Consider the following 21,107-nt stretch of genomic DNA (forward strand, 5'->3'; position numbering starts at 1 on the left):
CCCGGTGCCTGAAGCCATATTGATAAAGGGCGTCTGGAAAAAGTGGGGAAACTCAGCGGGCCGGCGGACACCTCGTTATTCTGATTGGTTCCGGTGATGCACAGGGGCGGAGTGTAGCTATTTAGCCCAGTTTTATTGGGTAGATGAGGGGGCGTGTTGGGGAATTCCCCGCAGGGCGGAAGCGCTGGAGCTCACGGCGGAGCCCAGCGTCAGGCGGGCGACCACAGGGGGCCACCCGAGGTGGCTGGGCCATGGCCGGGGTCGCGTGCCTGGGAAAAACTGCGGACGCCGATGAATGGTACGACAGCGGCTTAGGCTCTCTAGGTCCCGACGCGGCGGCTCCCGGAGGACCGGGGCTGGGCGCCGAGCTGGGCCCGGAGTTGTCGTGGGCGCCCCTGGTCTTTGGCTACGTCACTGAGGATGGGGACACGTGAGTAAACCTTAAATTACCAAACGGAGCCGTAGGATCCTACCCAAGTCTGCACTGGCTTATGGTTCCGTGGCTTATTATCTTCTGGTTCCTAACTCTGACTTCCGATGCTAGACTTCCTGACCCGCAACTCCCAAATACTAAGTTGTGAGAAGGACTAGACCGATTTCACCCGCAGTCAAGTGTCCACCTTTCTTGGAACTGTAAATCTGTGCTCCTGGAATCCGCATCCTACTCACTGATCCCCATACCGGGTCTGAGCCTGTCCAACCCACGCCTTCTGACCTCTTGCTTCCAAATGTGGTTTTGGATCTCTAGCTACTCTTGTATAAGCCAGATTTTGATTCCCCAAATTAGTCTTTGGCCCTGAGTCTCTGACTCTGACACTTCCAGCACTGATTTGCAATTAAGAAATTGAGGTGTTGCCGGGGCCGTGGTGGCGCACGCCTTTAATCCCAGCTCCGCGGAGGCAGAGGCAGGCGGATCTCTGTGAGTTTGAAGCCACCTGATTTACAAAGTGGGTTCCCAGCCAGCCAGAGCTACGTAAAATTAAGAATCTCATTTCCAAACGGTTCTCTCTAACGACCACCTGTATTCAGTTGGGCTGAGTATGATGTTGCACATTTGTAATCTCAGCACGCAAGGGGTTGAGGTAAGAGTATCTCTAGTTTGAGAACCGCCTGGGAGGATCCGGTATCAAAAAAGAGGAAAGAGCCAGGCGTTGGTGGCGCATGCCTTTAATTCCAGCACCCGGGAGGCAGAGGCAGGCGGATCTCTGTGAGTTCAAGGCCAGCCTGGCTTACAGAGCGAGTTCCAGGACAGTCAAAGATACACAGAGAAACCCTGTCTCAAAAAACAAGTCGAAACAACAACAACAAAAAAAAAAAAAAAAAAAGAAAAGAAAAGAAAAAGAGGAAAAGGAGAGGGAGATTGAAAAATAATTTTAAAAAGTGGGAAGTTTTTATAGGTAGCTAAACGGGGGAGAAGGGTCAGCTGTGGTGAAAGGCTATGTAAGGGGTTGTACCTGGGACTTTTTGTCCTTTGTGATTTTTGCGTTTGTCCAATGAGTCAGTGCCTGACCCATGAGGGGAACATAATAAGCAATTTTAAAGAACCAGGTGTAGTTTCCTTAATTTTCTTAGTTTTCACTTTCTATGTGAACTGGTCCTTGTTCCTTTATTAATTTATTCTGATTGCTTTGGACTTGAGTTTTGTGATTTTCTTCCTTTTTTGGGGGGGCAGTCTCATGATGACCTTGAGCTTGCTGTGTAGCTGAGGGTACCCCTGAGTTTCTCGTCCTCTTGCTCTGACTTCCCACCTGTGCATCATTGTCCCAGCGTGTGTGTGTAGTCGGGAGGTAACCTTGGGCTGTTTCCTTTTGAGAGTCTTTCACTAGGCCAGCGCTCAACGCATAGGTGAGGTCAGCTGGCCCGACAGCCTCAGCTTTTTTTGTTTTTGTTTTTGTTTTTGTTTTTAGCGACAGGGTTTCTCTGTCCTGAAACTCTCTCTGTAGACCAGGTTGGCCTCGAACTCTGCCTCTGCCTCCTGAGTATTGGGATTAAAGGCTCGTACTATGAACACCTGGCTGCTTCATGTAATTTGAAGGTCTGTTCCATTGTGTGTGTTTGTGTGTGTGTTTGTGTCTGAGTATGTGTGTGTGTCTGTGTCTGAGTGTGTGTGTCTGTGTGTCTGCGTCTGAGTGTGTATGTCTGTGTGTGTATGTGTGTATGTGTGTGTGTCTGTGTATGTATGTGTGTCTGTGTTTATGTGTCTGTGTTTGTCTGTGTGTGTCTGTCTCTCTGTATCTGAGTGTGTGTGTGTCTATATGTCTGTCTCTGAGTGTGTGTGTGTCTGAGTGTGAGTGTCTTGTGTGTCTGTGTCTGAGTGTGTGTGTCTGAGTGTGTGTGTCTGAGTGTGTGTGTGTCTGTCTGTGTGTGTGTGTCTGTCTGTGTGTGTATGTCTGTGTGTGTGTGTGTATGTGCGTGTGTCTGTGTGTGTATGTGTGTTTATGTGTGTGTTTATGTGTGTGTGTCTGTGTCTGTGTGTATATGTGTGTGTTTGTGTGTGTGTGTTTGTGTGTGTGTGTCTGTGTGTCTGTGTGTATATGTGTGTGTCTGTGTGTGTGTCTGTGTGTATATGTGTGTGTGTCTGTGTGTATATGTGTGTGTTTGTGTGTGTGTGTCTGTGTGTGTATATATGTGTGTGTGTGTGTGTGTTTATGTATGTGTGTCTGTGTGTGTCTGTGTGTGTGTGTCTGTGTGTGTGTATGTGTGTGTCTGTGTGTGTGTCTGTGTGTGTCTGTGTGTGTTTATGTATGTGTGTCTGTGTGTGTCTGTGTGTGTGTCTGTGTGTGTGTATGTGTGTGTCTGTGTGTGTGTCTGTGTGTGTCTGTGTGTGTTTATGTATGTGTGTCTGTGTGTGTGTCTGTGTGTATATGTGTGTGTGTATGTGTGTGTTTGTGTGTGTGTCTGTGTGTGTTTATGTATGTGTGTGTGTGTGTGTGTATATATGTGTGTGTGTGCGCGCGCGCGCGCGCGTGCATGAGTTTGGAGGCCATTGATTGGTGTTCACTGTCTTCCTCAGTTGCTCTTCACTTGTTTTCATTTGAGACAAGGTTTCACAATGTAGCCCTAGCTGACCTGGAATTTTCCATGCAGACAGACTAGCCTGGAATTCACAGATCCTGCAGCCTCTACCTCTCACGTGTGCCACCACGCCTGTTTGTTGTTGTTTTCTGGTGACAGAATTTCACTATTTAGTATTTGATCCTGCTGGTCTAGAACTCACTGTGTAACCCAGTCTGGCCTGAAGCACAATCCTCCTGCCTCACCTTCCCCGGGTGCTGGAATTTGAGCTACTACAGCTGGCTAAATTCTTTAATAAACACTGAGAAAACAAAGTTGGCAGCTGGGCCATCTTTCACAAGCTTGTCAGAAACTTGAACTCAGGATCAGCCTGGGGAATTTATGAAGACCCTTCTCCTATCTCAGAACGCCCAGCAGCAGACACAGAAAGTTGCTGTATTCACTGCTGTCCCTAGCTCTCCGGGACACTGAAGTGTTTCCAATTGTGGCCACAGTTTGCAGCACACAGTAGACGCTCTGTGTTTATTGACCTCTGCCTCTGCCCCCAGGGCCCTGCACTTGGCGGTGATCCATCAGCATGAGCCCTTCCTGGACTTCCTCTTGGGTTTCTCTGCCGGCACTGAGTACCTGGATCTGCAGAATGACCTAGGCCAAGTGAGCCCCCGGGGAATGGGCCTGTAGGCAGCCGGGTCCAGGGTTGTGTGTGTGTGGCCCTAACCCTTCCCCTCTGTGTCTGTAGACAGCCCTGCACCTAGCGGCCATCCTGGGGGAGGCATCCACGGTAGAGAAGTTGTATGCAGCCGGAGCTGGAGTGTTGGTGGCTGAGAGAGGGGGCCACACCGCTCTGCACTTGGCTTGCCGGGTGAGGGCACACACGTGCGCATGCGCGCTGCTCCAGCCCCGCCCCAGACGCCCAAGGGATGTCTCCGATACCTACCTCACTGAGAGCCAGGACAGTTCCCCAGACACCGGCCATACCCTTGATGCTGTGAACCCCCAACCCAGCCCAGAGATGGAAGAGGAGCCAAGTGATGAAGACTGGAAGCTGCAGCTCGAAGCTGAAAACTATGAGGGTGAGGGGCCCGGGCAGGACGAGAGCCTCTGGCTAGAGCCAGGGAAACAAACCACCTGCTCCTCTCACCCTACTTGAAACCTAGCCGCTGGCTTCGGATGTAGCTCAGGCTATGGATGCTTATCCGGCATGTGTCGAGCCCTGGGTTCGATCCCCAGCGTAAACTGGGCATGGCGGTGCCCTTGGGACGCGGAAGCAAGAGGGTCAGGAGCTCAGAGTTATCCTTGGTGCTTTCTAGTTTGACGTCAGTCTAGGTTCAGGAGACCCCGTCTCAGACAAACACCCATCTCAGGGTGACAAAACCCAGGAGCAGAAACGTGAGATCAGGTTCGGGCTGTGCTGCATAGTGAGCCCTGTTTCATAAAGAACCCGAAAGCAAAAGCATCCCTAGGTCCCAGGAATCCAGCATTGGGACTGAGGACCTCCACTCAGTCTCGGGAGTGTGAAGAATTGGACAGACAGGGCTTCTCTTCTCCAGACCTTGTCATCAAACCACTTGTAGCCCAGACCTGCCACCCACAGGTCCAGAAATGCCAGGGGACAGTGGTAGAGCCTAGGCTACCCGTCTGCAAGGTGCCTTTGTTCCAGAACTGTTCCCAAGTATAAGCCCAGCCTGTCCAGGGTAGGAGGACCCATCTCTCGCTCCCAGCCTTGGGCAGATGGTGCGGAGCTTACCCTCCTCAGTCAGGCCTCATGGGAAAAGAACTAAGGTCATCTGGTAGGCAGTGTCCCAGGCCCTTTGTGTGACTTCTATTGTTATTGTCCTTGTTTGTTTTATTTATGATGCTGGGGCTGGCATTCCCTGTTCTTTGTGAAGGAAGACCAAAGACTTGGTTCTGGAATTCAGGAGCCAGCCCCCAAATGTGGCATCTTTAGCTAAGATGGCCTTTCTCTAGGGTGTGGCAGGGCTGAGGCTCCCTAGCTTATCTGACACCGGTTGCTCTGTCCCCAGGCCACACCCCACTCCATGTGGCTGTCATCCACAAAGATGCAGAGATGGTCCGGCTGCTCAGGGATGCTGGAGCTGACCTCAATAAAGCGGTGAGTCACTATGGTGGGCCAGTGTGGGTGAAGGCGCTGTCCCCTGTTCCGACTCCCTCACTGATCTGGCGTGTCCCACAGGAGCCCACATGTGGCCGGACCCCTCTGCACCTGGCGGTGGAAGCGCAGACAGCTAGTGTACTGGAGCTCCTTCTGAAGGCTGGCGCTGACCCTACTGCCCGCATGTATGGGGGCCGCACCCCACTGGGCAGCGCCCTGCTCCGGCCCAACCCCATCCTTGCCCACCTCCTCCGGGCACACGGAGCCGCTGAACCTGAGGATGAGGATGATAAGCTTAGCCCCTGCAGCAGCAGCAGTGACAGTGACAGCGACAGCAGAGATGAGGGCGTGAGTCAGGAGCGGGCGTCCCAACGGGAGGGGCCAGGGCAAATCTTGGTGGATGCTGTCAGGGACTTGGACATGAGATGTGGGGAAACTTATAGACTTGGGCCAGGGTGGCTGTGGTGGCTGAAGAGCTAAGACCATCTGTCATGGTGGCGCACGCCATTAGCCTTGAATCTCAGTATTCAGGAGGCAGAGGCAGGTGGATGTCTGGGAGTCTGAGGCCAAGTTAGACTTCCTCCTGAGGTGGTTGGAACACAGGTAGGGAGGGTCTCAGCATGGGAGGTGACTTTGGGAGCAGGAGATGCAGAACTTGGGCTGTAGGGAGGTGACCTTGGTCAGAGTGGTCAGAACCCTGAGGGTAGAGAAAGACCTCAGGCGGCGGTGAGGGGACATTACCAAAGAACCCAACAGTGCATTGAGAGTGAGAATGGTAATGGGGGCAAGGGGACACAGGCGTCGCAGTGACACCCCATGAAGTGCTGTGCCCTGGGCAGTGGGCAAGGTGGCTGCCACCTGACCCTGTGTTATCCCTCTCTGTCCCCAGGATGAATATGATGACATTGTGGTCCACAGTGGCAGGAGCCAAAACCGGCCACCTCCGTCCCCGGCACCCAAACCTCTTCCTGATGACTCCAGCCCCGCCTGACTTAAGTTCTAATATTAATATAGTTTCCAGTTTAATAAAGTTTAGACCTGAAGCCAGAGCTACACTGATGGTGCCTTTCTGCTCATTTCAGGACCCATTCCTCCAGAGCTGGGAGCTGAGCCACGGGGTTTGCTTTGCACTTTATTCAGGGGTGGAGGGCGGGGGCGGGGTCCCGAGTCGGCTGAACTCAGCCCCTGCCCCATTCAGACGACTCTCGGGCTTGGTTCTCAGGCACACTCTTGCTTCCCAGTTCCTGGCGGATGGAAGGGGAGCTCAGGTCAGCAGTCCTGAGCCTTAGGGGGTATGGGAAAGGGAGAGCTTGGAGTGGGCTCCGCCCTCCCTCCCAAGGGCCTCCCCCAGCATGGCGCTGGCCTCCTTCAGCTGCTCCTTCATGCGCTCCAGCCGCTCCACATCGTCTTCCTGGGGGAGGTCAGAAACATGGTCGCCACTCTGTGGCCACTGTGACTCCAACCTGCTACTTCATACACTGCTGGCTTGAACCCCCCCTAGCTGTCTGTCATGGTCGGCGATGGCTACTGCCTTTTTTGCCCACCTAGCCAGCATGGAAGTCCACATTTCCTGAGTGCTGGGATTACAGATGTGTGTCATCACAACTGGTTTATGTAGTGCTTAGAATTGAACCCAGGGCCCGAGCATGCTAGGCATACACTTTACCTAGGACCTACATCCGCCCTGTGTGATGCATCTGTGATGTGACGGCCATTTTGATTGCTCCCAACAGAGGTTATATTTAATTCATTTAAAAGGAAACTTTGAGTTTTTGTTTGCATCTATGTCTGTATGTCACATATCTGCCTGGTGCCCCTGCAGGCCAGGAGAGGGTCCCCTTAAATGGAGTCACCACATGGACCCTGGGAATTAAATTATCTCGCAGCCCATAATTTTTAAAAAAAGTTTATGCTTGTTTATTGTGGGTGTGTATTTGCATATATGTATCACGGCATATGCGGAGAGGTCAGAGGACACCCTGTGGGAGTCAGACCTCTCCATCTGCCATATGGGATTGAACTCAGGTCGCTGGGCTCCTTGCTGGCTTGTGGGACATACTTAACTTTACATGACTTAGCCAATGGTATCTGTCACCAGCCTAGTGAACCGGGAGAGTGGCTGCTGGCTTCAGTGGGAGCCGACTGACTTGGTACAGACTGGCAGTGGTGGCTGGTGCTGATGCTTCTGGGTAATCAGTGGTAATTAGTGGTGTCTCCCTGGTTACTGTCCTTGTTTGGGCGTTGCTACCTAATCCTGGTGCATGCTTGTTCCCTCTGACCCATTTCATGGTGGTTTCATTTCATGGTGGTTTCATTTCATGGTGGTTTCATTTCATGGTGGTTTCACTAGGAGGTGTTGGGAGAGACCCCCTTGGGTGGCCTTGGAGTGGCCCCTCCACTCACCTGCTGTGAAGCCGTCACCTCCTCTGCCTCTTCCTCCTGCTTGGTCTTGGTGTCTGCCTGCTCCAGGTGGTGACGATGGTGAGAAGACTCTTGATGCCTGTCTCCCCCGACCATCTCAGCATCCTGCCACAGATGGCGGCCTCCGCCCAGCAGCTGCACGCCCTTCTCCTCTGCCCGGAACTGGGCTGTCTCCTCATTGCTGGCCTTCTCGGCCACCCGCTTCTGGGGGCCCCTGGCACCCTCTAGATGCTGCTCCCACATGCGCTCGAAGGTCTTCGCTGGATGGCTCTCCTCCTCCTCCCCCTCCTCCTCCTCCTGGCGGAGCTGGCTGTGGAGCTGTGTGCGGATGGCCTGTTCCCGTGCCTCAGACTTGTGGGTCCTCTCTTCTTCCTCCTCCTCTTCCTCGTCCCTCACCTTTCCAGCCTCCTGCTTGGTGAAGTCCCCACCCAGCAACCTCTTCTCCTCAAGGGACACACAGCCATGGGGCTCTCTCTCAAATATCTCTGGCAGGGAAAGATCGGGTGCTCTTTGTGCATCCAACTGAGAAATGGAGGTCCCGAAGAGTCCTGGGTCCGCCCCAGCTCATGAAGGGAACTGCTTGGCACTGGGAGGGGGTGTCACGGGCTGTGCATGCTCTCTGCCCCAGTCCCTATGCTGCAGGGGGCTTGACAGGAGCCAGGCACGTTCAGGTGGAGTGTGTGGGGTGTGAGGAGTACTACACTAACCCAGGCCGGAGAACTAACTCTCCCACCGTGCGCTGTGGGCCAGTGCAAGGGTAGAGAGGATGTTGGAGTCTGAGGGGAACCAAGGCATCCCTACCTCTGTGGAGCAGAGCTGTGCAGGGGCCCCTCTGGGCCTGGCCCAGGGTCAGCACCTCCATGACGACTTCTGCTAGGCAGCGGGTTAGCTGAGAGGAAAAGTCAGAGGGAGGTCAAGAGCAAGGGAGTGGGAAAACCGAGGACTAAAGAACCAAGAGGTGGGGGTCCTGGGAAGGGTTGGGTAGAGGGACCCAACGGGGTGGAGAGGGCAAAGAAGGGCTTCTCTCTCACCTCCTCCTTGGAGGGTCTGGGCGCCAGGGGAGCCGGGGAGACTGCAGAGGAAGAAGCAGGCACTGTCCGTGGTACTGATCCCAACTCCCCCGGAAGCCCAGCCCACCAGCCTGGCACCTGCCAGGTGTGCTGTCCCCAATCTGTAAGTTCAGCTGCCTGTCTATAGCCCGACCCCTGGTCTACTGCCTGTCACCTAATCGCCCTGCGGACTCCGGACTCACCAGCCCCCAGCAGCAGGGCCAGCAGCAGGGGCAGCAGCGCCACGGAGGTGTGTGCACGGCGCAGCATGGTGGGGAGTCCGTACAGGGACCTCTCCACTGAGTGGATAGCCCCAGCCTTATAACCCGGGTGCAGGGGCCCGGCAGGGGAGATGACGTCACCCCTCCCCGGCTCAGAGAGTGGGGACAGCTGTGGGGCGCTGCAGGACCCTCAATTATTCATGGGAACCAACACTCAAGCATGCACCCCTCCGGGCTTCTGGCCCAGGAGCACGGGGTGGGGTTGGGAGAAAGCTGTCTCCAGAGACTCACGTGGGAACTGAGCAACTCTCATCTGGGAAGTGGATCCTCTAAATCTATCTCCTCTGTGGTACAAACTCCTTCTGGCCAAGTCCATGTCCATCATCCACTAGCTGGGCAGTGCTGGGACAATTGCTTAAGCTTTCTTATGGTTTGTAAAGTTTTGGTGACAGCCCACTCCAGAGCTTTTGGGTGAGGGTGAACTATGAGGAGTGCTTGGGCAGTGCCCTGCACTGGGAACTTCACAAGGCTGCATGCCACCCCAGTACTCTGTGTGTGCGCGCGCACGCGTGTGCGCGTGTGTACCTGTGGAGGCTGCTGTCTTCCTCTGTTGCTCTTCACTTGAGTTTTTGAGGCAGGGTCTCTCATTGAACCTGGAGCTAGACTTTTTAGATAAACCAGTTGACCAGGAAGCCCCTGGGATCCGACTGACTGTCCATTTAGTGCTTGGGTTACAAGAGCTCATGGCTCTTATTGGGTTCCAAGGATCAGAGCTCAGGTCGTTGATTAGCATAGTACTTTTCACAGAAAGCCTTAACTTTTCCCCTTGCTTTTCTTTCTTTCGTTTTGGGAAGGCAGGGTCTTGCTATGTAGCCCAGGCTGACCTCAAATTTGTGGCAATCCTCCCGCCTTAGCTTCCAAAGTGCTGGTGTTCCAAGTGTGAACCAGCACAAATAAATAATATCCAGTAAGCTAGTTTTGCTTTTCTTTTCTTTTTTTTTTCTGAGACAGGGTTTCTCTGTATTGCTTTGGAGGCTGTCCTGGAACTTGATCTGTAGACCAGGCTGGCCTCGAACTCACGGAGATCTGCCTACCTCCACCTCCCAAGTGCTGGGATTAAAGGTGTGTGCCACCAATGCCCGGCTAGTTTTGCTTTTCTGAGACAGGGTCTTGCTAGAGAGACTGCACTAGCTGGAAACTCCTTAATTTTAGATTGTCATGTGTGTGGCCATGGGTGTGTACTCATGTGACTGCAAGCGGTCGTGGAGTCCAGAGGAGGGCATCAAAGCAGCTGGAGTTGGAGTTACAAGCTGTTGTGAGCTACCAGATGCAGCACTGGGAGCTGAACTTGAGTCCTCTGAAAAGGCAGCAGGTGAGTGCTCTTAACTGCTGAGACATCTCGAGCTTTTTTCCCAAGACAGAATCTCTCTGTGTAACACCCCTGGCTGTCCTGGACCTCACTCGGTAGACCATGCTGGCTTCCAAATCAGAGACTCACCTGATTAAAGGTTTGTGCCACCACCTGGCTCAGTTCACTTTAAGCCAGGGTCTCACCGTGTAGCTCTGGTTGGCCTGGAACTTGGTATGTAGACCAGGTTAGCCTCAGATTCAGAGCCATCCACCTGCCTCTACTTCCCAGGTACCAAAACTAAAGGTCTGCACTACCACACCTGGCAAACCTTTAATTCTTGATTTTCCTGCCTCAGCCCCCCTCCCCCCACAGATGTATGCCACCATACCAGACTCCAGTAATTTATTTTTTGAGACAGGACCTGATTCCCCTAGTAACTTCCACTAGACACTGTACGCCAACTCTTCTCCGTAGACCTGGGTCTACATCAGTGAGTAAACCGGCCAGTGTCCCAGCCCTGCTGGAGCGGACGTTTGAGAAACCGGACGGTCCACATTTGCAGATACATGTAGAAAAGGTCAGCAGTGAGTCTGGCAGAGGAGGAAGTCATGGCAACTCCTGCCCTTTACTCTGCTGGAGCCACCAGAGCACCCTGAACAGTCGGGGCCACACCCAACTCGGATGCTCACAGGGAGCAGAGACAAGGAAGTCTTCTGTGACTAGCCAGGTGGAAGATAAGTGGCCAATTGCCGAAGAGGGCCGAGGAAGGAGGAAGAGGGCAGCTGGCAGACCCTGGAACATTCGAAGGTGAAGCCTCAGGTTTGCTAACCCACTGGAGTGGTGGGAAAACGCCGAGGCTAGCCCGAGGATTGGCTGGAGCTGCCTAAGGCACTGAGGGAGATCACCAGGGGAGGAGCTAGGGTAGGCAAAGGGCTTGGAGAGCCTGTGCAGGGGTGAGGTGCAAAGGTGTCTGGGGATCGGCTCTGGGATGGGAAATAGAGAGCTGGGGACCACTGGCCAAAGGATAAGGATAAAGATGGCTCAGTTTGAGGCATCAGAGGATGACGGCCTTCTTGTCCCACAGAAAGAGAGGCCTTGGCATCCTTTAGGTTCCCCTGGGACCTTAGGCCACCCAGCTGGAGCCCTGTGGGCTGCCACAGGTGCCTGAACGATGCCGCTGGGAAGCAGCCACCTAGCACGTCTCTCTCAGACCCAGGAGACTGGTCTTGTGACCATTTATTGTGAAATTGGATGGGGTTCTGGGGCTCTTCTCAGGTGCCCTTCATATCACAGGCCGGGACACGCTTCTGGCTGACAGCCAGCGACAGTAGGGGCCACTGACAATAATTCAGTAGCCGGGAAGAAAGAGATACAGACCCAGGAGTTCAGGAGGGGAGGTGACAAGTACAAAGACCAGGGCCAGCTCCAGGGCAGAGGCTCTAAGTGCCTGGGGCCTCTAGAGCTGACAGCTGTCAGCTGTCAGCCGGCAGTGGGCTGGCCAGGGAGTCTGGGCTTCTGGGGCTGGTTGGGGCCGATGTACTGGAGAGGCACATGGGTGGGGGCTGTGATCCGGTCAGTGCCTACGTAGGGCTGGAGGACAGCAGGCACAAGGACGGAACCACCCTGGGGACAGAGCAGTTATCAGGAGGCTACCCTTCCTCCAACTTTCCCCTCAGCTGCTGGTGGAAGTCCCAAACTCAGGCTTCTCAGTACTGCCAGGTGAACCCAGGATCTCCCCCATGCTGGGTAACTCTTAACCACTGAGCCACGCCCCCAGGCCCTCACTGGGGGATTCTAGGCAGGGGCTCTACCACTGAGCCACACCCCCAGGCCCTCACTGGGGGATTCTAGGCAGGAGCTCTACCACTGAGCCACGCCCCCAGGCCCTCACTGGGGGATTCTAGGCAGGAGCTCTACCACTGAGCCACGCCCCCAGGCCCTCACTGGGGGATTCTAGGCAGGAGCTCTACCACTGAGCCACGCCCCCAGGCCCTCACTGGGGGATTCTAGGCAGGGGCTCTACCACTGAGCCACGCCCCCAGGCCCTCACTGGGGGATTCTAGGCAGGAGCTCTACCACTGAGCCACACCCCCAGCCTTTTTTTTTTTTTACTTTTAAACTTGAGATAGTAAAGATTCCCAGGCAGGCCTTGAACCTGCAGTCCTCCTGTCAAACCCGAGATTGCAGGCTTGGGAGATCTCTCACCTTTTGCTGGTTGCTCTCCAGAAGAGCAATGAGGACTCGGGGAACAGCACAGGCCGTGGCATTCACCTGGGAGAAGGGTGTGCTCAGGACCAGGCTCTGACTTTGTCCTGGCCCTGGGGGGTGGGGTGGGAGATGCTGCAGAGGATGGGAAGGTGGAGACGCAGTGTGGGCCTCACCGTGTGTGCGAACTGCAGCTCCCCAGCCTCCGCCTCACACATGATATACAGACGGCGGCTCTGGAAGTCTGTGCAGTTGGAGGCGCTGGTGACCTGGAACAGGGGGGTTGAGAGGCTGTTCTGGGGGACAGGCCCATCCTCCAGTGTCTTACCACACGTTCCCCACTAGGCCAGGGCTTTCACCTCTCCGTATCGGCCTCGGCCAGGCATCCAGGCCTCAATGTCGAACTTGCGATAAGCAGGAAGGCCCAGTTCCTGGGTGGGCATGTCCAGCACCCTGAGGCCAACAGAAACAGGGTAAAATTTATTGGGCAAGCGTGAAGGATGGTCAGTGGAAAAGGAGGAGGAAGTGGAGGCCAAAAAGGAGGAAAAGAAAGGGAGGACACAGGGGAAGAGAACCAGGCGCTGGGGAGGTGGTACCCAGGGGGGCCGGGGTGGGAAGGACGGACAGCCACACAGCAGTTTGTGGGCCACTCACTCAACCATTCTTAAAGTCTACAACAGCATCCCCAGTATGGGAGTTCTAATGGCTTTTTCTTTTTGTATGGTTTTTGGAGGCAGGGTCTCATGTAGCTCAGACTGGCCTAGAATTCACTCTGTAGCTGACAATGGCCTTGGACAGGATTCTGATCACAGGTGCTGGGACTGTAGGTATGCATCTCTAGGCCACACGGCGAGCTCCAGGGATCCACCTGCCCCTGACTCTCCAGCACTAGGGTTACAGACGCGTACCATCACCCCCAGCTGTTAGATGGGTGCTGGGGACCAGAACTGGGGTTCTCGTTTGCACAGTAGGTACTTTTCTGAGCTTTGTCTCTGTTTCCTTTGAAATAGAGTCTCATGTAGTCCAGGCTGGCCTCAAACTCACAGCAGTCCTCCTGCCTCAGTCTCCCAAGTGCTTGGATTATAAGTACGAGCCACTACATCAGGCCTTTTTGGTTTTATTCACTTAGTTATTTTGAGACAGGCCGGAACTCCATAGTTCAGGCTGGTTTTGAACTCATAGAAATCCTGCCGCAGCCTCTTAAGTGGGAGATTACAGGTGTGCCCCACCGGGATGCATACTCTCAGTTTTCTTTTTACAGTGAGTCATCTGGGGGAAGAGGTGGCCTTCTTCTGGAAAGCTGTGTCCAGGTTGAGTGGGCCTTACGATACCTGGTGCTCCCTTTTCGCACCCCTGCCTCACCCTGGACCTCACTCTAGGGATAGGGGACCTCCTATAAAGCAAGACGGTGCAGACAGAGATGCCACCATGCAGGGGCCTCACCCAGGGGAAAGGAGGCAAAGGAGCATGTGACAGGAGAGCCAAGTCCACCCCACTTCCCTCCTCAACCCCCGCCAGCCCCACCCGTCTCCGCACCGGAAGTGCAGGCCCAGCTCAGTCAAGATCTCCATCTGCAGGGACAGGAACTCATCCAGCAGCTGTGAGCTCTGCTCCAGCCCAGGGGCTGTCACCCCGAACATCTCAACCTGGGACAGGGCAGGGACACCGGGTCAGGAGGTCCTGGGCAGTGGCGGTGACCTGTGCATGGTCGGCGAGGTCTGTACCACTCACTTTGGTGAAGTGATGAACTCGGTACAGCCCCCGAGGCTCCTTCCCGGTGTCTGTCTCGGCCCGGTAGCAGGTGCTGGCGCAGACCATCCTAGCAGGAGCATGTGAGGTTGGGTCAGGGAGGGCAGGAGATATTACCACAAGACCTAGGATTCAGGAAGCTGAGCGTCACCTGACTGGCAGGTCTCTGGCAGCTACGGAGTGGTCCATGAAGTATCCTGGGAGGAGAAAGAAGCAGGATGGGGTTAGCCAGGGTTGCCATATCCCATAGGAAGTCATAGTGGGATTTAGAGTAGAATCCCATGTCAGAGTCTCTGTTTTGAGTAGTCAACAACCCACACAACTGTATGTGTTAGCGCCAGGGCTGTGACCTGTCCCCTGTAGGAAGCTGTCCCCCTACCACCCAGACAGACGCTCACCTGCCAATCCCACCTCTGCTGTGCCAGCCAGGTTGAGATCTTTGAAGCGGGAGGGGTCAATATTGTAAATTTGGGATGGGCTGGCGTTTGGTGTCATTCCACAGCCTTCCTAGGGGAAGGTTGCAGGGGTCAGGTGACCCTGGCCTCCCCTGTTTGGGGGTCATGACCCCAGCCATTCCTCTAGAAGCATCTGGAATTTCCCCCCTCCCTGAAATTATGGGTGACTTCCATGACCCAGCTCAGGGAGAGAGGGCCTGTCACTCAGGCCTCACTCACAAACACAGCTCCTCGCAGAAGGTCTGGAACCGTCATGGGGGTGAAGCCCTGGGGAGAGGAGAGGGTAAGAGAGACATAAACCTAAGACCTGAGGAGACCGTGACTGCATCTCATAGTCCACCTCACGGAGGACGGAGGTGAGGCCTGAGCCCTGGGACCCTGTTATTGGGACTCTCCTGCTGCAATCACCCAGCTTTCCTTGCAGTTCATACAGAGGACAGCTGGGGATGCTACTGAAAAGTCTCAATCTAATACGTCCCTTCCCTGCTAGAAGCCACCCATGGCTCCCTAATGCCCTCAGAAAACCTTTAATCCCAAAACTTAGAAGGAGGCAGAGATAGGAAGATCTCTGAGTTTGAGGTCATACTGGTCTATACATGGAGCTCCTGGTCACCAGCTAAGGCTGAATAGTGAGACCCTGTCTCAGAAGAAAAGGAAGAAAGAAAACCCGAAAGCCTGTGATGGCCAGCAACTCTGCTGTCAGCCCGTGGACTCCTTGCCACAGAGGACACTGCGCTGCCCAAGTGCCCCTAACTATGCAGCAGAAGGAAGGGGCGTGTTTACAGGCCCAGGCTCCAGGCCACGGCCCACCCACCTAGCACTGATGGCTTAGAAACTAACGTGTTGATAACACACACCAATGTGAGAACTGCGGCTCACTGCATTCGTGGTGTTTTCTAAGACAGAGTTTCACTATGTTGCCCACATCGGTCTTGAAGCTTTGACCCTCCTGTCTCAGCTTCCCCAGTGCTGGATAAAGTATGGTACCATCTGTGTGTGTGTGTGTGTGTGTGTGTGTGTGTGTGTGTGTGTGTGTGTGTGTTCCAGGGAATGGAACCCAGGGTCTTCTACATGGCGGGCAAGTGCTCTACCGGTTAGCTGAGCTACATTCCTAGCCCCCTTGACCATACTAATCCCTCGAAGCTTGGTGCCAACGACACCCTGTCCAGGCAGTCCTCAGGTAGGCCATACCCTGCTGAGAAGCTTGCCGAGGGTAAAGTTGACCAGGCCGTGCTGTAAGAGGGCCCCAGCCCCACGCAGGTAATAGGACCGGTGTCCAGACACGTGAGACAGGCGCCTAGAGACAGACAGACAGACAGGCAGACAAACCAACAGTGCCTGTGGGCCAGGGTGGGTGGGGAGAGGACTCCAGTACCCAGGAGGCAGAGGCCCAGATGCTAAGCGGGCCTGACATCAAATATTCATCTTGGGCAGGTGCAGCCATGGCATTCCACCCTGTAGCCTAAGGCTTCAGGACAGAGCTAGCTGCCAGCTGCTAGGGTGGGGTGACGGGGTAAGAGGGGGTGAGACTCAGGGAGTGGGGGGTGGGGGCTCACTTCTGCCGGATAATGTCCAGTTTCTCGCCAATTTCCAGGTGGCCTCGGGGTCGGAAGGAGAATACTGGGTGTATATAAAAAGCAATGTGGTAAGAAAGAAGAGAGGTGAATTGGAGAGAGGGGGATTAGAGAGCAAGGAGGGGAGAGTGGGTCATGGGGGAAGGGAGGGAGGGACGGTGAGAAAATGGAGAAAGGGGAGATGAGAGGGAGGAGGAGAGAAAGAAACAGAAGGAAAAGGAGAGATGAGAGAGAGAGGAGAGATCAGACAGAAAGACACACAGGATCTGGGAGAAAAGCCTCAGAGGGTGAGGACCAAGTTAACCATGCTGTGCCCATGCCAGGGTGGGCTACCCAGTGAAGGATTTGGGCCCTGGGGTGCGACTCACCTGGCTTGTCGCCCACTACACGGAGCACTCTAGCCTGGCTCTCGTCCCCAGCAGGCTGCAGGAAGAGGAGCGTGTCAGAGGGAAAGCGGGAGCGCGGATGCCCGGGGTCCCTGGCAGCTGGAATGGCCTTTACCGTGTCTGGGTGGGTTTGGTTGGGCAACCTCAGTGCCTGCAGGTAAAACTGCTCCTCCAGCTGGGTCTCTCTGGGGTACAATGGTGTGAGCTGTTTCCGGATTTCCCGGCCGCGGGCCCGCAGATCCTGATATTGAGGGTCCTGGACATGGCAGAGAGGGTCAGCCTTGGGGAGGGTCAGGGATAACCTCCACCAGCCTGACTCATCCTGAGAGGACACCAAATAGACACTTGCCACCCTCTTTCCACCCAGCAATCTGAGTCTCTGCTCAATTGACAAGTTCACGCAGACAAGGCTCGGACCTGGCCCACCGGGACTTTCTCGTTTGGCTGTGAGAAGACAGGAGCCAAGCTGAGCTACCCTCGATCAGCCTGAGGGTTCTAGAGGGAACTATCAGGACGATGTGTGTGGCTCTGACAGAAAGGAAGAAAGCTCAGAATAAACCTAGTAACGGAGCTCAGCTGTGCCTGAAGCCAGTTTGATTTTACAAAGTGACAGGCTGCTTTTGTTTTTAGTGTCTACTGTCTTTTTTTTTTTTTTTTTTTTTTTTTTTGATTTTTGAGGCAGGGTTTCTTTGTGGCTTTGGAGGCTGTCCTGGAACTAGCTCTTGTAGACCAGGCTGGCCTCGAACTCACAGAGATCCACCTGCCTCTGCCTCCCGAGTGCTGGGATGAAAGGCGTGTGCCACCACCGCCAGCTTCTTTGTTTGATTTTGTTATGAGTGCTCTGCAGGCAAGAAGAGGGCATCAGATCCTATTACAGATGGCTGTGAGCCACCGTGTGGGTGCTGGGAATTGAGCTCAGGGCCTCTGGAAGAGCAGCCAGTGCTCTTAACCACAGAGCCACCTCTCCAGCACAACAGGGGTTGTTCTTTTTATCTTTCCTCCTAATCCTGTCTGAATTAGATGGTCATGACGGTGGAAGAACTGACCAACCCGGAACCCTCCCTGCCCTCTCAGTCACGGCGTGGACGTCAGGGTATGGAACCCTCCCTGCCCTGGAGGTCACGGCATGGACGTCAGAGCCTACCTTCTGCACTTGGTCGTTGTCTTGGTTTACCTGGTGGAGAAGAGCAAACGGGAACGTGATTAGGTAATAAACTTGGGGGTTCAGAGCAGAGGCAGGAGAGGTCAAAGTTCAAACATGGCCGAGGCATCTGAATCTCCCACTCTGTCAATGACTCGCTGGGTCCCTCCACCACTCTGCCTCAGTTTCTCTACCTGTAAAGCCATGAGGTGGCAACATAACACAACAGTAATGACACCCACTGCTGTGAGATTAACTGCTTCCTCCTCCTAGGCTCTGTGGGGTTAGACGAGGCTCTGACATGAGCTTACCTCTTCATTCCACATAGCTAGTTCTTTGTGCATCTGGGCTTAAATCTAGGGCTTGGCCCAGGGTAGACAACATTCTACCGCTCAGCTATATTCCTGGCCCTATTCTTTTCCATTATTTTAATTTGTATTTATGAGCGTGTGTCTGCGAGTATGTTACATGCGTGGGGTGCTCTTGGAGGCCAGAAGAAGGCGTCAGGAGTTACAGGTGGTTGTGAGCCCTCTGGCGTGGGTGCTAAGAACCAAACTCAGGTCCTCTGCAAGACCGGCTGGGCCACACCTCCGCCTCAGGTGCTCAGGTGTTCGTTGCTGTTTGCATGACTTTTTGAGGAATCATGTAGGACAGTCAGGCCTGGAACTGTTGCTCGTTTGGGACTGTCGTGATGATTGTTGTGAGGGTGGGTGTCTCAGTCCTGGCAACAAGAGGGGATTCTACTTAGGGAATGGCCTCTTTGCTCCTGGAAAAGACCTTGAGGCAGAAAAGCTTGCTTTTTGTCTCTGTGGCAATGGTAGCCAACTTGGAACTGGGATGGGGTCCGATGTCTGCATTGAAGTTGGGCACACAGAGGGAAAGAATCTGGTTGGGGGTGCTGAGGAGAGCTAATTCAGGAGCGGTAGGCCTAGGCGGCTTGCTTTGTTACATGAAGACTCTCTACACGATTCCCTGTGACTCCCAGCCAGAGGTATGCTTACCACCAGTCGGCCTTGGCCCACGCAGCCCCGCCCCCCATCCTCCCCTTCCCGATGCTCACCAGCAGGGCCTGCACGGCCTGGGTCACAGCCTCCTTCTCTGCCTCCAGGCTCCGGATCTGCTCCCGCAGCTGCCTCAACTCCTGCCACGTGGAGATCTGTGGGAGGACCCGAGTGAGGGGGTGCGACGGCCACTGCTCTGGAGCCTCCTCTGTGGCCGCTTGAATGGCAGCAGGTGAGGCTCAGCGTCTCCTCCCATCAGTGCTAAAACACCCAGAGGCCCAGCTGCCCGGGACCAGTGCATTTCCCAGCTCATTCTTCAGCCGGTGTGACCAAAGCCAACCGAGGGACAAGCATGGCTGGGTGACTCTTCTTCTCCTTTGAAACACAGCCCAGAGTGGCCTTGAACTTGTAATCACCCTGCCCTTCTCTGAGTGGTGGAATTATAGAGGCACCAGCACACCTGGCTAAGTCACCTCTTTATAGGTGACTAAACTTTCTTTTCTCTTTTTTTTTTTTGAGACAGGGTCTCTCCGTATTGTTTTGGAGGCTGTCCTGGAACTCGCTTTGTAGACCAGGCTGGCCTCGAACTCACAGAGATCCGCCTGCCTCTGCCTCCCGAGTGCTGGGATTAAAGGCGTGCGCCACCACCACCCGGCTCTTTCTTTTTTTTAAAGATTTATTTATTTATTATGAATATAACATTCTGCCTCCATTTATGTCTGTACGCCAGAAGAGGGTGCCAGATCTCATTACAGATGGTTGTGAGCCACCATGTGGTTGCTGGGAATTGAACTCAGGACCTCTGGAAGAGCAGTCTGTGCTCTTAACCTCTGAGCCATCTCTCCAGCCCCCTCTTTTCTCTTCCTTATTTATCTTGTGCGTGGCCATGGCATGGAAGTCAGAAGATACCTTACTTATAGGAGTTGGCTCTCTCCTTCCACATGTGGATCCCAGGCTGCCGGCTTGACGGTTAAGTACTTTTACCTGCCGAGCCATCTCCCCTGGTTCTTTTTCTTCTTCAAACACAAGGTCTCCATGAGTATCCCTGGCTAGCCTGGAACTTGCTATGTAGACCAGGCTGGCCTCAGACTCAGACAGATCTGCCTGCCTCTGCCTCCTCCAGAGTACTGGGGTTAAAAGTGAGAACCACCATGCACAAACAGATTCTTTTATTATCATCACCATCATCACTAAACATTTACATTAATCTCTTGTGTTTGTGCCTGTATGGAGGTCAGAAGACAATACTCTCAAGAGTTGTTTTTTTCCTACCACCTGGGAATTGAACTCAGGTTGTCAAGCTTGGCAGCAAGTGTCCTTACAGGCTGGAGGTGGGCTTTGAGAGCTTAAAACCTTGCCCTCCATCTAGGTCGCTCTGTCTCACGCTGGTGGTTAAAGACATGAGCTCTCAGTTCACTGCCCTGCCACCGGCTGCCACTCTGTCCCTGCCCACCCCAAATAAACATCTTCCCTAAGTTGGTTTGGTCGTGGTGTCTTAGCACAGCAACAGAGACATAACTAATACAGAAAGGCTCAAGTTGGAGTTAGGAAGACCTGACTGATCCATTACATTCAGAACTCACTACGGACATTCTAGCTCCCTATAAGGTTGCATTACGGAAACACTAAAGACTTTATTATTCGCACCTAGTCTCAACATCTGGATCATAAGTGTTGCTTAAATATCTGTCCGTCGGGTATTATTTATTCATTCACGCCTATAGATCAGTTTGCTATTAGAGCAGGGTGCAGAGATGTCTCCAAGAGTCCCTCCCCCATCTGACTCGTACTTCACTCCTCACTTTTTCTCTGCGGCCTTAGGGCCAGCCTGGCATGAAGTCTGAGCACAGAAGACATCGGTACTTAAGCTCCAGGAGTAGAGCGTGGATGCCAAGTGTCCAATTAACGAAATACACGCAAAAGGGCGCGCAGGCCACAAGAAGGCATCCAGGACGTCCAGTGGGGCCTTCGTTCTCAGCGGGCCAGAGGCACACAAGCGGGCGTCACGCACAAGACGCTGCCTAGCTCGGGAAGGAACCCAGATTTCCTGCATTTCCTCCCTCTGCTGGCACGCAGCGGGCAAACCCCGTTCGGGAAAGCCACGCCGCCAGCTCGCTCCCCCAGCCGCCGGCGCAGGCGCACTCACGATCGCGGGCAGGTCGTCCGGCCGCAGCTCCCCCTTGCGGAGCTCCAGAGCGCGCGCGGTTGCCTCCGGGCACGCGCACACCGACTCCATGTCCAAGTACGGGAGCTCGCTGTAGCCCTCCCGAGCATGCTCGTACAGGAGGTTCCGAGCTCGTTTCTCCGTGGCGACCCCTCTCCTCGGGTGCCGGCTGCGCACGCAGCAGCGTCCCCCCGGCCGGAGCCCCTGGCGAGCCAGAAAAGGCCACAGGCACCGCGCCACGGACGCGGCCATCTTGGACGGG

At 54.4% G+C, this 21,107-nt stretch overlaps 3 protein-coding genes across 5 annotated transcripts; 1 reads left to right on the forward strand and 2 right to left on the reverse strand.

Annotated features, from left to right (window-relative positions):
* Positions 1 to 19: 19 nt before the first annotated feature.
* On the forward strand, positions 20 to 6,177 carry Nfkbib (NFKB inhibitor beta). The gene is made up of 6 exons (XM_005086205.4): positions 20 to 430; positions 3,564 to 3,669; positions 3,755 to 4,088; positions 5,040 to 5,128; positions 5,210 to 5,476; positions 6,018 to 6,177. Exons 1-6 carry the CDS (start codon positions 144 to 146, stop codon positions 6,117 to 6,119), a joined length of 1,185 nt encoding a protein of 394 aa, XP_005086262.2. The 5' UTR covers positions 20 to 143; the 3' UTR covers positions 6,120 to 6,177.
* Positions 6,178 to 6,247: 70 nt separating this feature from the next.
* On the reverse strand, positions 6,248 to 9,878 carry Ccer2 (coiled-coil glutamate rich protein 2). The gene is made up of 4 exons (XM_040734382.1): positions 8,581 to 9,878; positions 8,351 to 8,438; positions 7,532 to 8,034; positions 6,248 to 6,539 (listed from the first exon to the last, which is right to left on the reverse strand). The coding sequence occupies exons 2-4, from the start codon at positions 8,409 to 8,411 to the stop codon at positions 6,414 to 6,416; spliced, it is 690 nt and encodes a 229-aa protein (XP_040590316.1). The 5' UTR covers positions 8,412 to 8,438; positions 8,581 to 9,878; the 3' UTR covers positions 6,248 to 6,413.
* Positions 9,879 to 10,557: 679 nt separating this feature from the next.
* On the reverse strand, positions 10,558 to 21,097 carry Sars2 (seryl-tRNA synthetase 2, mitochondrial). Of its 3 annotated transcripts, XM_040734377.1 has the most exons (17): positions 20,484 to 20,787; positions 19,591 to 19,808; positions 18,741 to 18,836; positions 17,684 to 17,713; positions 16,655 to 16,795; positions 16,522 to 16,576; positions 16,136 to 16,199; positions 15,771 to 15,876; positions 14,799 to 14,846; positions 14,523 to 14,631; positions 14,276 to 14,321; positions 14,107 to 14,194; positions 13,912 to 14,021; positions 12,735 to 12,828; positions 12,552 to 12,644; positions 12,376 to 12,441; positions 10,558 to 11,793 (listed from the first exon to the last, which is right to left on the reverse strand). In XM_040734377.1, exons 1-17 carry the CDS (start codon positions 20,536 to 20,538, stop codon positions 11,650 to 11,652), a joined length of 1,563 nt encoding a protein of 520 aa, XP_040590311.1. In that variant the 5' UTR covers positions 20,539 to 20,787; the 3' UTR covers positions 10,558 to 11,649. The 3 variants fall into 3 exon arrangements, with proteins under 3 accessions (XP_040590311.1, XP_040590312.1, XP_040590310.1); XM_040734378.1 differs by lacking the exons at positions 19,591 to 19,808; positions 20,484 to 20,787 and adding an exon at positions 20,828 to 21,097; XM_040734376.1 differs by lacking the exon at positions 20,484 to 20,787 and having other exon boundaries at positions 19,591 to 20,315.
* Between the last annotated feature and the right edge of the window lie 10 nt (positions 21,098 to 21,107).

This window comes from Mesocricetus auratus, unplaced genomic scaffold (assembly GCF_017639785.1).
Source record: "Mesocricetus auratus isolate SY011 unplaced genomic scaffold, BCM_Maur_2.0 Super-Scaffold_100038, whole genome shotgun sequence".
NCBI lineage: Eukaryota > Metazoa > Chordata > Mammalia > Rodentia > Cricetidae > Mesocricetus > Mesocricetus auratus.